The following is a 15,482-nucleotide window of genomic DNA, read 5'->3' as shown; positions in this document are numbered from 1 at the left end:
TCTTGAGAACACAGGAAGTTATCACTGATAGACACTTTACTTCTAAGAAAAGAAATACATTTCATTTAATTTGCTGAAGTTCAATTGGTCTAATGAAAATTCTATGACTAAACATGGCAATTGTGATAGCTTTACTTAATTGTCACAAAACATATGTATTAACCATTATTTGCCATGTAATTCTTTGGCTACTGTGTGGAAAAAAACATTGTTATTAGGGTTTCTTATCTCAGCTTTAGTGTTTCCCTGTAGATGACTTACTGTTGCTAAAGTAATAGTTAAGAACATTTTTTAAGCTGTTTTTTAATCAAACTGCGTTTCCTGCTAGCAAGTTTTTTCCTCTCAATTTGATTTGTCTTCAGGTGACACACACACACATGCAAGTTTAAAAATATGAATGAAATATGATGAATAGGATGTGGTATAATTAGCTTTACATTCATGTATTATTAAATAAACAAAATCAAAGTCTGTGATTAGAAGAATGGCTTAAAAGATTTTGGGTGCAGGGGGGAACTGGCATTCAAATAGCTTTGGTTTCTACAAAATGGGAAATAGGAGATATACTAATTATTTCAAGAGATGTGCAAGGCCCATCTCTAAAAACTATACTGAACTTTATGAAAATATATGGTTTCTAAGAAAAGGCATATATATACGTAAATATATATATATATACCAAACACATCACTATTAAAGCTAGATAAGAAAACTTCATGTTTTAGAATTTCTATGTTTAAATCAACAGCACCCAGAGACGATGAAAGCTAGGAAATAAAAAATTTATTGCTTTGTTAAAAAACTAAGTTTACAATTCAAAGGATTTTTTAAATCTCTGAGCTGTTATGAAGCATTATGTGGTTTATAGTGGAGATGAAAACAGAAATAAAAAGATCTGACAAACAGAAAATGCCAAAGATATTTCCAGCAATCTTAACATGGACTCCTTTTTCCTATCACTATTTTTTACCTTATTCCAAGAAAACTGACTTTAACTCATCTGCCTGAAACGACAACTATGTTTCCTGGGGCCCCTTTCAAAATGTAAGTATTTGATAGGCAATTTTATTTGAAAGAAAATTATTTTTATAATTGTTAAAAAGAACAAGAATGTAAACTCTATGAAGGCAGAAATTTTGGATAATCTACAGTATTTGCAGTGCCCAGAATAGTGCCTGCATATAGTACATACTTAATATTTATTAAATTAATAATTTGACCATCACCTTTTATTAAAATAAGATAACTGGGGCTTCCCTGGTGGCTCAGTGGTTAAGAATCCGCCTGCATGGGCTTCCCTGGTGGTGCAGTGGTTGAGAATCTGCCTGCCAATGCAGGGGACCCGGGTTCGAGCCCTGGTCTGGGAAGATCCCACATGCCGCGGAGCAACTAGGCCCGTGAGCCACAACTACTGAGCCTGCGCGTCTGGAGCCTGTGCCCTGTAACAAGAGAGGCCGCGACAGTGAAAGGCCCGTGCACCGCGATGAAGAGTGGCCCCCGCTTGCCACAACTAGAAAAAGCCCTTGCACAGAAACGAAGACCCAACGCAGCCATAAATAAATAAATTAATTAATTAAAATTAAAAAAAAAAAAACAAGAAAAAAGAATCCACCTGCTAATGCAGGGGACACAGGTTCAAGCCCTGATCCAGGAAGATCCCACATGCCGTGGAGCAACTAAGCCTGTGCGCCACAACTACTGAGCCTGTGCTCTAGAGCCCGTGAGCCACAACTGCTGAGCCCACGCGCCACAACTACTGAAGCCCGTGCACCTAGAGCCCATTCTCCGCAACAAGAGAAGCCACCGCAATGAGAAGCCCGCGCACCGCAACGAAAAGTAGCCCTCGCTCGCCGCAACTAGAGAAAGCCTGTGCACAGCAAGGAAGATCCTATGCAGTCAAAAATAAGTAAATAAAATAAATTTTTTTAAAAAATAAGATAACCAATTATGACATTAGTGTAGATTTTCATTTTAACTTTGGTGATCTAGAATCATTCCACTTAACAATTCTTGTTTTACCATCTATGCATACAACAAAACCCTTTTCAAAGCTTATTGGTAATTCACAAAATTAGCCAAAGGCTATTCATTATCTTATTCATTATTTCTGTGGTTACAGAATTCTATGATCCCTTCCAATTCCAAAGTTTATTTATTCTAATAATGACCAAAAACTGAAAAGAAAAAAAATCTGAAACCTATTCAAACGGAATGTCATAGAATGTCAAAACAAAATATTATTTAAATTACTAAAGAAATAATTGCATAACAACTGATGGATTGTCCTTGCTATTTCATGGTTTTCTCAAATCTTTTAAAGGGTATTTTCTAGTGCTCTGCTTAGTCTTGTTTTATATTACTGTCAAATCCTTTGCTTTCAAAATCAAGTATACTGAGATGTCATGTAATAAACTGCATTATGCTTTTTAAATTTTATACCAAAAGATTTAGTTTATTTTAAAAACAAAATCTAATACGCATTGGAAAATACTGAGCTGGAATGTTTGCTAAAATGCTGTTTACTGCAAAAGTCCCAATGTTTTATCAACTAACACTGAAGTTTAAATTAGAGCTAAACTCAGGAAATTGACCTTCATAATATGTTAACATGATGTTTGGCTTTGTAAGGTGGTTTTCTTCTAAGAAAAGAGGACTTAAATGTCCTTAACTTACAGTCAAATTTCGGTCCCAGATCTGTATGCTTCCATTCTGGCAGGCAGCTGCTATGAGGTTTCCATCTCTACTATATGTACAAGTGGTGGGAATTACTTTTTTACCCTGCATTGTCCGTGGTTTAAACACACTTTTTTGCTTCTTTGGATTTTCAACTTCCCATGTCCTCACAGTCCTAAAAAAAAATGAGATTTTCATTTATAAAAAAGAAAGGATTTTAAAATACAAAAGAGTTCACAAAGACTGCTTCACCTTTTAAGCATATAAATCTAATTAATGTTTTTAAATTTTTATTTAATATTTAAATAATATTTTAAATAAAATGTGCATTGTAAGACATTCTAAACTTATAAATGAGATTACCCACTAAAATAAAGTGAACCATCCAAATTGTGTTGTCATGAAATCAAATAGCAAGTGGCAAATTCCACTTCAAATCTGTCAGAGTTCTTAGTTCTGACCCTCTAAAGCAGCAGCTTCCAAACAATTCTGACTATACACTCTGATCAGTAAAACTGTTGAACATAATACACCCCCTACATACACACATTAATTTCTAAATTACATGTGTTAATGTACTGCTATATAACACATACCAGAAAACACACTGAAAAAAACTGGTCACTAAGAAAGAATGATGTCCGGCTCTAGGGCCCAGGCAAATATCTCATGTCTCTGGGGGAGGCTGACTGCCTCAAGTTTCCACCAAGTAACAACTAATAGTCTAGAGCTGGGGCAGAGACAGAACGAATACCCTCCCGCTCACAGTCCCAGGCAAAGGAGTACTGCCACTGAGGGAGGCTAGAATAAAATCTATATGAGAAAAAAAAAAAAAATACAGAAAAAACAGACTAGCAACTTCTTTGCAGAAACTATCCAGGCTAAACCACTACAGAACAACATCTCTAAAGTTCTGAAAGAAAAAAAAAAGTCAATCTAATATTCTAAAGCCAGAGAAAACATATTTCAAAAGAAGGTGAAATAAACGCTTTTTCAGATGAACAAAAGCTGAGATAATTCATTTCCATCAGATATGTACTACAAGAAATGTTAAAAGAAATTCTTCAGAAAGAACAAATATGACACAAATGGAAATATGAATCTACACTAAGAAATGAAGAGTGCCACATATGGTAAAAATGAGGGTAATGTAAAAGACATTAAATGTAAAACATTTAAAATGTTTAAATCTCCTTAAAAGATAAATGGCTATAAAGCAAAAATAATAACATATTGTGAGGTTTGTAACATATGTTCAAGTAAAAGGTGTGACAGAAATAGCACAAAGGTTGGGAGGGAGGAATGAAAGTATACAGTTTATACTATATTTGAAATGGTAAAATATTATTTGAATAGAGACTTTGCTACAGTAAAGATGTATATTACTAACTCTCAAGCAATCACTAAGACATTTTTTATAATGAATATGTAATAATGGAGAAAAAATGGAAACCAAAAATTAATCCTATCAAAAATAGGAAAAGATAATTTAAAAGAACAGTGGGATTAATATAAAACAAATAGCAATACGGTAGGTTTAAATCCAACCTCATCAGTAATCACATTAATTGGAAAAGGCATAAAAGCTTAAATTAAAAGGAAAAGACTGGCAGATTAGATTAGATAAAAGCAAAATTCAACAGATTCTGTACTAAAAAACACACAAAAACCTTTAAATATAAAGACTTGGGACTTCCCTGGTGGCGCAGTGGTTAAGAATCCACCTGCCAATGTAGAGTACACTGGTTTGATCCCAGATCTGGGAAGATCCCACATGCCGCGGAGCAACTAAGCTCGTGTGCCACAACTACTGAGCCTGTGCTCTAGAGCCTGTGAGCCACAACTACTGAGCCCGCGAGCCACAACTACTGAAGCCCGCGTGCCTAGAGCCTGTGCTCTGCAACAAGAGAAGCCACCACAATGAGAAGCCCACGCACTGCAACAGAGAGTAGCGCCCCTCGCCACAACTAGAGAAAGCCCACACACAGCAACAAAGACCCAACGCAGCCAAAATAAATAAATAAATAAATCTTTAAATAAATAAATAAAAAGACTAAACCGTCTAACAGTAAAAGGATGGAAACAAGATGTGCCATAACATAATCAAAAGAAAGCTAGAGTGACTATATTAATGTCAAAGTGGACTTCAAAACAAGAAATAAAACAAGAGACAAAGAGGAGAATTTCATAATGATAGAGTCAAATGATCAAGAAGACATAACAATCCTAAATGCATACGTCCCTAATAATAGAGTTTCAAAATGTGAAAGCAAACTTAATAGAAATAAAAGAAGAAATACCAAATCCATACTTTTTTTTTATAGGTTCATATGATTTTATTTTTTTTTTCACTTCTTCATTGGAGTATAATTACTTTACAATGTTGTGTTAGTTTCTGTTGTACAACAAAGTGAATCAGCTATATGCATACATATATCCCCATATCCCCTCTCTCTTGAGCCTCCCGCCCACCTCCCTATCCCACATCTCTAGGTCGTCACAAAGCATCAAGTTGATCTCCCTGTGCCATGCAGCAGCTTCCCACTAGCCATCTGTTTTGCATTTGGTAGTGTATATATGTCCATGCCACTCTCTCACTTCGTCCCAGCTTCCCCTTCCCTGCCCCCATGTCCTCAAGTCCATTCTCTATGTCTGCCTTTATTCCTGCCCTGCCACTAGGTTCAGCAGTACTGTTTTCTTAGATTCCATATATATGCGTTAGCATACGGTATTTGTTTTTCTCTTTCTGACTCACTTCACTCTGTAGGACAGACTCTAGGTCCATCTACCTCACTACAGATAACTCAATTTCGTTTCTTTTTATGGCTGAGTAATATTCTACTGTATATATGTGCCACATCTTCTTTATCCATTCATCTGTCAATGGACATTTAGGTGGCTTCCATGTCCTGGCTATTGTAAATAGTGCTGCAGTGAACATTGTGGTACATGACTCTTTTTGAATTATGGTTTTCTCAGGGTATATGCCCAGTAGTGGGACTGCTGGGTCATATGGTAGTTCTACTTTTAGTTTTGTAAGGAACCTCCATACTGTTCTCCATAGTGGCTGTATCAATTTACACTCCCACCAACAGTGCAGGAGGGTTCCCTTTTCTCCACACCCTCTCCAGCATTTATTGTTTGTACATTTTTTGATGACGGCCATTCTGACCGGTGTGAGGTGATACCTCATTGTGATTTTGATTTGCATTTCTCTAATGCAAATCCATATTTATAGCTGTATACTTCAACACTCCTCTCTCATTAACTAATAAAACAAGTAGACCTCTCTCTGCCCCCCCAAAAAAATCAGTAAGGCTATAGAAGACCTCAAAAACTGCACCAAACAAGTTGAGGTAATTAACATTTATATAATACTTCACCCAACAACAATTGGATGTGCATTCTTTTATACATTGAACATTCACCAAGATAGACCACATCCTGGGCCATTAAAACAAATCTAAACACACTAAAATGACAGAAATCATACAAAGTATGTACACTGTCCAAAAAATAAAACTAAATAAATGATCAATAACAGAAATGTATCTGGAAATATATCTCTTCCAAAACATTTAGCAATTAATAAATACAATTCTAAATAATCCATGAGTCAAAGAAAAAAATCACAAGGGATATTAGACAAAACTCTGAAGCCAAAAAACGTGAAAATACAATATATCAAAATTCACGGTGTCCAACTAAGGCTGGGCACAGAGGAAAAATCTAGCAGTAGCTACATATGTTAGAAAAAAGAAAGGCCTCAAATCAATGACCTAAAATTCAAACTAGAAAAAAGAGAGAATATTAAATCCAAAGCTAGCAGAAGGAGGGAAATGAGAATACAAATGAATAAAACAGAAAACAGAAAACCAATAGAGAAACCAAAAGCTGGCTATTTGAGAAGATCAATAAAATTAATGAATTTCTAGCTGGACTGATTAAAAAACAGAAATTGGAGACAACGTCAAACACCAGTATCTTGAATGAAAGAGAAGATATCACTATAGAGCTTAATGACATTGAAAGAATAATAAGGAAATTTTATGAATGAATTTATATAAATAAATTTGATAATTTAGATCAAGTGGACAAATTTCCTTAAAAGACAAACTACCAAAGCTCACTCAATAAAAAATAAATAACTAGAATATTCCTATATGATTTTAAACTAAGTACATAGTTTAAAATTCTCCCACTAAGGATGACTTCACCGTTGAATTCTACCAAACATTTAAGAAAGAAATAATACCTTAAGAAAGAAAAGGCTGCCTACTGAATGGGAAAAGATATTTGCAAAGATGTATCTCATAAGGGGTTAATATCCAAAATATACAAAGAACTCATACTGCTCAACATCAAAAAAACAAACAACTTGATGGGAGGAGATATGGGGATATATGTATATGTATAGCTGATTCACTTTGTTATAAAGCAGAAACTAACACACCATTGTAAAGCAATTATACTCCAATAAAGATGTTAAAAAAAAAAAAAATGGGCAGAGGCAGGACAAAGTTCCACCAGACAAAGAGCAGCCTTCCCCACAACAGTGCTCTTGAGTAGCCCCATGTGGCCCCAGTAGAAAGCCTCTGATGACTTTGACAGATGAAGTTACAACAATAGCAGAGCCCAACGGGAAGAAGAAAGACTGCTCTTCTTTCCCGGCAAGGACTCAGCCAATGAAAAGACATGGACTCTGTTTACTACAGCCCTCCCAACTTCCTTTTGTCCTCTATAAAAGAGTTCTCCTTCCCAAGCCTCTGGGGACTTGCACGTGGCTCCATGGTGGCAGACCCTGAATTGCAATTCTCTGCTGATCCCGAATAAACCCATTTTGCTGGAGAAATATCTGACAGTCTATTTGTTTCAGGTCAACAAAAGGAAGGGAGTTTAACAAGATTTGGGGACCCTGGAAGACTCAGAAAGGCAAATTATCCACTTGACACATTTGAATGGACACTAGTTGACACCTCTCAGGCTGACCAGATGCAGGACTATAAAGACCCCAAAAAACCAAGAATAAACTACAAGAGATTAAAAAAAAAAAAAAAAAAAAAAGGGCAGAGGATCTGAATAGACATTTTTCCAAAGAAAACATATAGATGGCCAACAGGCAAATGAAAAGATGCTCAACATCAGGGAAATGTAAATCAAAGCCACAATGAGATACTACCTCACACCTGTCAGAATGGCTATTATCAAAAGACAACAAATAACAAGTGTTGGCAAGGATGTGGAGAAAAAGGAACCCTGTGCACTGTTGGTGGGAATATAAATTGGTGCAGCCACTATGGAAAACAGTATGGAGATTCCTCAAAAAACTAAAAACAGAACTACCATATAATCCAGCAATTCCACTCCTAGGTATTTATCCAAAGAAAAAGAAAACACTAATTTGAAAAGATATATGCACCCCTATATGTTCACTGCAGCATTATTTACAATTGCCAAGATATGGAAGCAACCCAAGTGCCCATCAACAGATGAATGGATAAAGAAGATGTGGTGTGTACACACACACACACACACACACATACAATGGAACATTACTCAGCCATAAAAAAGAATGAAATCTTGCCATTTGCAACAACGTGAATGGACCTGGGGGTATTATGCTAAGTGAAATAAGTTAGACAGAGAAAGACAAATACTGTATGATTTCACTTACATGTCAAACTTAAAAAACAAAACAAGTGAACAAACATAACAAAACAGAAACAGAGTCATAGATACAGAGAACAAACAGGTGGTTGCCAGAGGGGAGGAAGTGGGGGTAGGAGAGAAATAGGTGAGGGAGATTAAGAGATATAAACTTCCTAAATTAGAAAGAGAAGAAAAAAACCATATGCTACCACTTATATGTGGAATCTAAAATATGACACAAATGAACTTACCTACAAAACAGAAACAGACTCACAGACACAGAGAACAGACTTGTGGTTGTCAAGGGGTCAGGGGCATGGGGGAGGGATGGACTGGGGGTTTGGGATTAGGAGATGCAAACTATTATATCGAGAATGGATAAACAGTAAGGTCCTACTGTATAGCACAGGGAACTATACTCAATATCCTGTGATAAACAATAATGGAAAAATATGAAAAAGAATATATATGTATATGTACAGCAGAATCATTTTGCTGTACAGCAGAAATTAACACATAAATCAACTATACTTCAATAAAATAAATTAAAAAAAATTTTTTTAAAGATACAAACTTCCAATTGCCAAATAAATGAGTCATAAGTATGAAATGTACAGTCTGGGGAATACAGTCAATAATTACATAATATCTTTGTATAGTGACAGATGATAACGAGACTTACCCTGGTCATCATTTTGAAATGTATAGAAATATTAAATCACTATGTTGTGTAACAGGAACTAACATAGTGTTGTAGCAATTATACTTCAAAAATAAACAAACAAACTCATAGAACTAGATCAGTTTGTGGTTACCAGAGGTGGCTGGTGTGTGTGTTGATGGGGAGCCCAAGGGGCAGTGTGTGGAGAAATTGGGTGAAGGAAGTCAAAAGGTACAAACGTCCAGTTGTGAGATAAATAAGGACTAGGGATGCAATGTACAACATGATAAATATAATTCACACACATTATATAAATATAATTCATGTTATGTATGAAAGTTGGTAAGAGAGTAAATCCTAAGAGTTCTCATCACAAGGAAACAAGTGTTTTTGATTTCTTAAATTTTGTATCTGTATGAGATGATGGATGTTCTCTGAACTTACTGTAGTAATCATTTCATGATGTATGTAAGTCAAATCATTATGCTGTACTCCTTTGACTTACTTATACAGTGTTTCATGTCAATTATATCTCAAAACTGGAAGAAAAAAATAAAAATAAAAACATCTGGGGGACTTCCCTGGTGGCGCAGTGGTTAAAAATCCACCTGCCAATGCAGAGGACACAGGTTCGATCCCTGGTCCAGGAAGATCCCACATGCCATGGAGCAACTAAGCGTGTGCGCCGCAACTACTGAGCCTGTGCTCTAGAGCCCGTGAGCCACAACTACTGAGCTCACGTGCCGCAACTACTGAGCCCGCGTGCTGCAACTACTGAAGCCCGCATGCCTAGAGCCCGTGCTCCGCAACAAGAGAAGCCACCGCAACGAGAAGCCTGCGCACTGCGACGAAGAGTAGCCCCCACTCGCTGCAACTAGAGAAAACCCGCATGCAGCAACAAAAACCCAACACAGCCAAAAAAAATAAAAAACCATCTGAAGGAAGGAAGGGGGGGAGAGGTGGGGAGGGGAGGGGGGAGGGGGAGGGGAGGGGGAGGGGAGGGGGAGGGGAGGGGGAGGGGAGGGGGAGGGGAGGGGGAGGGGGAGGGGAGGGGAGGGGAGGGGAGGGGGAGGGGAGGGGGAGGGGAGGGGGAAGAGGAGGGGAGGGGGAAGAGGAGGGGAGGGGGAAGAGGAGGGGAGGGGGAAGAGGAGGGGAGGGGAGGGGGAAGAGGAGGGGAGGGGAGGGGAGGGGAGGAAGGAAACCAACTCTATATAAACCCTTCCAGAAAATAGAAAAGGGAACACGTCTCAATTCATTCTATATGACCAGCATTACCCTGATGCCAAAACCAAAATCACTACAAGAAAACAAAACTATGGATCCATATCCCCAATGAACACAGACACAAAAATCCTTAACAAAATATCAGTGTATAAAACTAGCAGTATATAAAAATGATACTATGACCTGATTAAGTGTTATTTAAACCAGGAATGCAAAGGAGGATTGAAAGGACTGAAAATTAAACAATATAATACACCATATCAACAGACTAAAAAAGATATCTGATCATCTCAATTGATGCAAAATAAGCATTTGAAACAAAATTCAACACCCACTCGTGATTAAAAAACAAAACAAAACAAACTCTCAGCATTCTAGGAATAGGATGGAACTTCCTCAACCTGACAGAGGACAGCTAAGAAAAACTTACAGGTAATATACTTAATGGGGAAAGGCTGAACGCTTTCCTCTTATGCTTGAGAACAAGACAATGATCTCAAACCCTCACCCTTTCTTTATACTAGAGCTGCCCACCAGTGCAATAAGGCAAATAAAAAATATTAAAGGCTTACAGACTGGAAACAAGAAATAAAACTGTCATTATTAAGAGACCACATGATCATCTATATAGATAATCCCAAGAATCTACAAAAATCTTAGTAGAACTAATAAGTGAGTTTAGCGTGTCACAGGATACAAGGTAAATAATCATAAATCAATTCTATTTCTATTGACTAGCAACAAACAACTGGATGTTGAAATTATGAAAATAATACCATTTATAACAACATGAATAAATATGGAATCTCAAGATATGTGTAGTATCTGTACACTAAAAACCATAAAATATTTCGGAGAGAAACAAAAGAAGATCAACACAAATGAGAAGATACACTGTATTCATGGAGTCAATACTGTTAAGATTTCAATTCTGCCCAAATTAATCTTTAAATTCAATGCAATCTCAATCAAAATTCTAGCAGAGTCTCCTTGGGGGTTAGAAACTGATTAAGCTAACTCTAAAACTTACATGGAAATGCAAACAACTTGGAACAGCCTAAAACAATTCTGGAAAAGACCGAAACTCATTCTACCCAGACTCCAGATTACCTTCTAACTCCCACATTATAACACCAATCACATAAGTTGTAATTACACATACTGACATCTATTTCTTCTACAAGAAGAGCTCCATTAGAACAAGAGCTCTGTCTGGTTTTTGTTTTATTTTTTTAAATCTTTGTATGCACAAAGAGGTTCTACCAAATCTCTTGAACCCAATAGGAACATAACACATACTAGGTTCTCAATAATTGCTTTGAATGAATGAAAGAAATTCACTGCCTATCTAAGCTAGAAATCAATTTTATTGAGATATAACCAACATACAATGAAATGTAACTGACTTCTAAATGTATAGGTTTAAAGTAGCCAGCATTTGCTGTCAAATATTTATGATTTTTTCCAAATGAAGGTTTTTTGTTTTTTTTTTTAAAATAACCTTTGCATGTCTTCTCCCTAAGCTTTGCTTGGGAACTTAATCAGCTGTTTAACATTACCAAACCCTAGTTTTCAGAGCTGTCAAACCCAGTGCCTAATATAAAAATGCATTCACTACATTTTAGGAACTACTAACTAGCAAAATGTAAGCTCAAATAAGAGTTTGGGAACAGAACACAGGAACAACAGAAAGGCACTTTGCAACTTCAGGATATAAAGCAACCTAGTGGAAGATCCAGGAGACTTAACTTCAGTGTTACAAAACACTGTGACAGCTAGAAGCAATCGGCAGTGTGACAGATACTGCTAGCAGCATACTCCAACATCCATTCTCTTTTCTTCTCTAAGTCTGTATTTCCCAGCCTCTTGCAGATACATGTGATGAAATATGGCAATTATGCTTTGACCAACGTGGTGTAAATGGAAGGGTATTACAGAACTCTGAGAAAGTCTCTAAAAGAAGGTTGCAGACCCTTCTTCACCCCTTCTTGTTTACTACTTCCTCTGCCAGCAATTTGGATATGATTCTGGACTCAAGCAGCATCTCAGAGCAACCAAATAGAAGGCCCTGGTCCTTGACGACACTAAAGCCACCAAACCAATGCTGGAGTGCCTATGGATAGACTTCTCTTACTGATGGATGGATAGATAGGTAGGTAAAGTTTATTGGGGTATAACATACTTCCAATGAAATTCATCCTTTTAAATGTGCAGTTCTGTGAGTTTTGACAAATGCATAATTCTACCACTCCAAAAACTTACCTTATGTTGCTTCTTTATAGAAAACCCCTCACATCCCCAGCTTCAAAGTTGGCAACTATTGACCTGTTTTGTTTCCCTGTAGTTAAGCTTTCCCAAATATTATATAATAGGAACCACACGGTATGTAGCCTTTTGAGCCTTGCTTCTTTAACTTAGCATAATGTATCTAAGTTGTTGTGTATATCAGTAGTCCATTCCTTTTTGTTGCTGAATAACATTCCACTATATGGATATACCACATTTTGTTTTCCATTCGCCAAATGCTGGATAGCGGGTTGTTTCCAGTTTGAGGTAATTATAAATAAAGCCACTACAAATATTCACGTACAGTTTTGTGGGGTTTTTTTTTTTCTTGGTAAAAATAAGCTGTCATTTCTCTTGGCTAAATACTTAGAAATGGAATTGCTGGCCAGATGAGAAGTATGTGCTTAACTTTATAAGAAACTGCTAACCTGTTTTCCAAAGTGGTTGTTCCATTTTGCATTCCCACCAGCAATGTATAAGAGTTCCAATTACTCCACATCCTTGTCAGCACTTGGTAGTATCAGCTTTTTTTAAGCCATTCTAATAGGTGCATATTGTTAGTGTGATTTTAATTTACATTTCCTAAATGACTAATGATATTGAAGATCTTTCCATGTACTATTTGCCTACCATTTCTCTTCTTCGGTGAAGTGTCTCTTCAAATCTTTTGCCTGTTTTCAATATTTAGTTGTTTATTTTCTACTACTATTTTTTGAGAGTTCTTTAGGTATTATGGGTACAAGTTACAAGTTCTGCATTAGATACGTGTTTGGCAAATATTTTCCAAGTCTGTAGCTTGCTTTTTCATTTTTTTTTAAACAGTCTTTCAAACAGCAGATGTTTTAAATTTTGATAAAGTCCTATTTATCAAATTTTTTTATATTGTATCTAAAAAATCTTTGCCTAACCCAAGGTCATAGAAATTCTCCTATGTTTTCGTCTAGAAATATTACAGTTTTAAGTTTTACAATTAGGTCTATGATCTATTTGAATTAGGTTTTATATGTGGTATGAATTAGGTTTTATATATGGTTTTTTTTAACATATGGATATCCAATTATTCCAATACCATTTGTACCTGAGCATTATAAAACCATACTCCCAAATGAATGTATTCTGTATTGTTTACTTGTCTCTGTTCGGTATGTTTTCCATAGTTAATATGCACAAAAAGTTGAGAAATACCTACTGTGCCTTTTCTTTCTATCCTCAGCTCTGCAACACTGGAGATAAATTATGATAGTTCCTCTTTTTTTACAACTGAACATCTGCAAAAGTCAGATGATACTTTAGAACTACGATATGAAAGGCCCCACACAAGTACTATAAAGTATCATTATCATTATCTGGTTTGTTTAAAGTTCATCTGTAAAACTGGGATAATAATACCAACAATGAGGGGTTGTGAGGATTAAATGAGATTAGGGATGTAAACATGTCTAGGACAGTACTTGGAATACAGTAGGCACTCAATAAATACTAGTTTCTTTCTGCTCTTCCTCTTAGACCATAAATAAAACATTAAAGCTAATAAACCCAACAACTAAGTACGTTCCATTTATTTCAGTGGTATATTAAAAGGTTAAGCTAGTTATCAATATAACAGCAAGAAAAAGCAGCTAGCCTAGCATATAGATGTATGAAATATAAATTTACACAGCATCTGATGGTGACTAATAACATTATGGTTTTATGGATCTGATTCTCTGAATCTACGCCTGAAAAGATGGATGCTAAAATGCTAGGCCATTAGGTATCTGTCAAAACATTTTATGCTGAAGAACACATATTTTGAAACTTGGAGTGAGATCTGGTCTTGTAAAATTAAAACTGTGTTTCATAAAAAAGATTTAAAAATAGAAGAAGGATCTGCCTGGGCCTTTCGGGACACAAAATGAAAACACCCAGAAGACAAGAAAAAGACGCAGGTGGGGTCATTACATTGCCCCAGGCACAAATGCTTTCTATCTTAAAATTTTGAATTCTTTCCAGATACAAGTTCTAAACATTCTGGCATCTGCTGCATAAATGCATCACAGCATTTGGCAGAAGTCAAGGGAAGCATTAATTTTGCATGGAAATCACTTAAGAGATCTTGGTTTAATTTTTCTCGAAAGACTACACAAGCAACTTGAGTGATGTAAGAGTCTGAAACTTGCTGGCTCTCTTCGCAGAACAAATCCAACAAGAAAAACCTTCTTTTCAAAAATGCCCAAATATTAAAGGTATTATCCCACAGAAATGGGGAAAATATCTTTTCTATATAAACCCACAACAATCTTTATAAACATACATAAGCCACATTATGCACACAAAGTAATTGCAGTAAAAATATAGTTGCATTTAGGAGAAATGTATTTTGTGTTAATGTTCTATACTTATAATTATTAAAATAAGGCCTTATAAAATCTAGACTTAGAGTAAGGAATAAATGCTACAATAAATAACCAGTTATACCCTTACATTTATGGCCAACTGATTTTCAATAAATATGCCAAAACAATTTCATGGAAAAAGAATGGTCTTTTCAAAAAATGATGCTAAGACAGCTAGATATCCATATGCAAAAAAGATGACTCTGGACCTTTACTTCACATCATAGAAAAATTAGCTCAAAATGGATCATAGACATAAATGTAAAACTCTTAAAACATGACATCGGATTAGGGCATGACTTCTTAGATGGACACCAAAAGCACAAATGATAAAAGGAAAAAAAAGATAAGATGGACATCATCAAAATTAAAAATTTACATGCTTCGAAAGATACTATGAAGAAAGTTTACAAACAAGCCATAGACTTGGAGAAAATATTTCTAAATCATATATCTGATAAGAGACTGGCATTGAGAATACTTAAATAATTTTTACAATTCAATAAAAAGATAAGTGACCCATTTTTTAATGGGTAAAAGATTTGAGTACATATCTCACTAAAGAATATATACAAATGCCCAATAAGCACATAAAAAGAAGCCTGACATCATTT

General features: G+C 35.9%; 1 protein-coding gene across 2 annotated transcripts in view; it reads right to left on the bottom strand.

Moving 5' to 3' along the window:
• Nucleotides 1–15,482, bottom strand: part of WDR70 (WD repeat domain 70) — a 307,909-nt gene that overhangs the window by 109,444 nt on the left and 182,983 nt on the right. For both annotated transcript variants that reach the window (XM_068535256.1, XM_068535255.1), the window contains exon 10: nucleotides 2,674–2,848. In XM_068535256.1, the coding sequence (XP_068391357.1) occupies nucleotides 2,674–2,848 (175 nt within the window). The remainder of the gene's footprint in view (nucleotides 1–2,673; nucleotides 2,849–15,482) is intronic.

This window comes from Eschrichtius robustus, chromosome 2 (genome assembly GCF_028021215.1).
Source record: "Eschrichtius robustus isolate mEscRob2 chromosome 2, mEscRob2.pri, whole genome shotgun sequence".
NCBI lineage: Eukaryota > Metazoa > Chordata > Mammalia > Artiodactyla > Eschrichtiidae > Eschrichtius > Eschrichtius robustus.
This window is presented reverse-complemented; position numbering and strand designations above follow the sequence as displayed.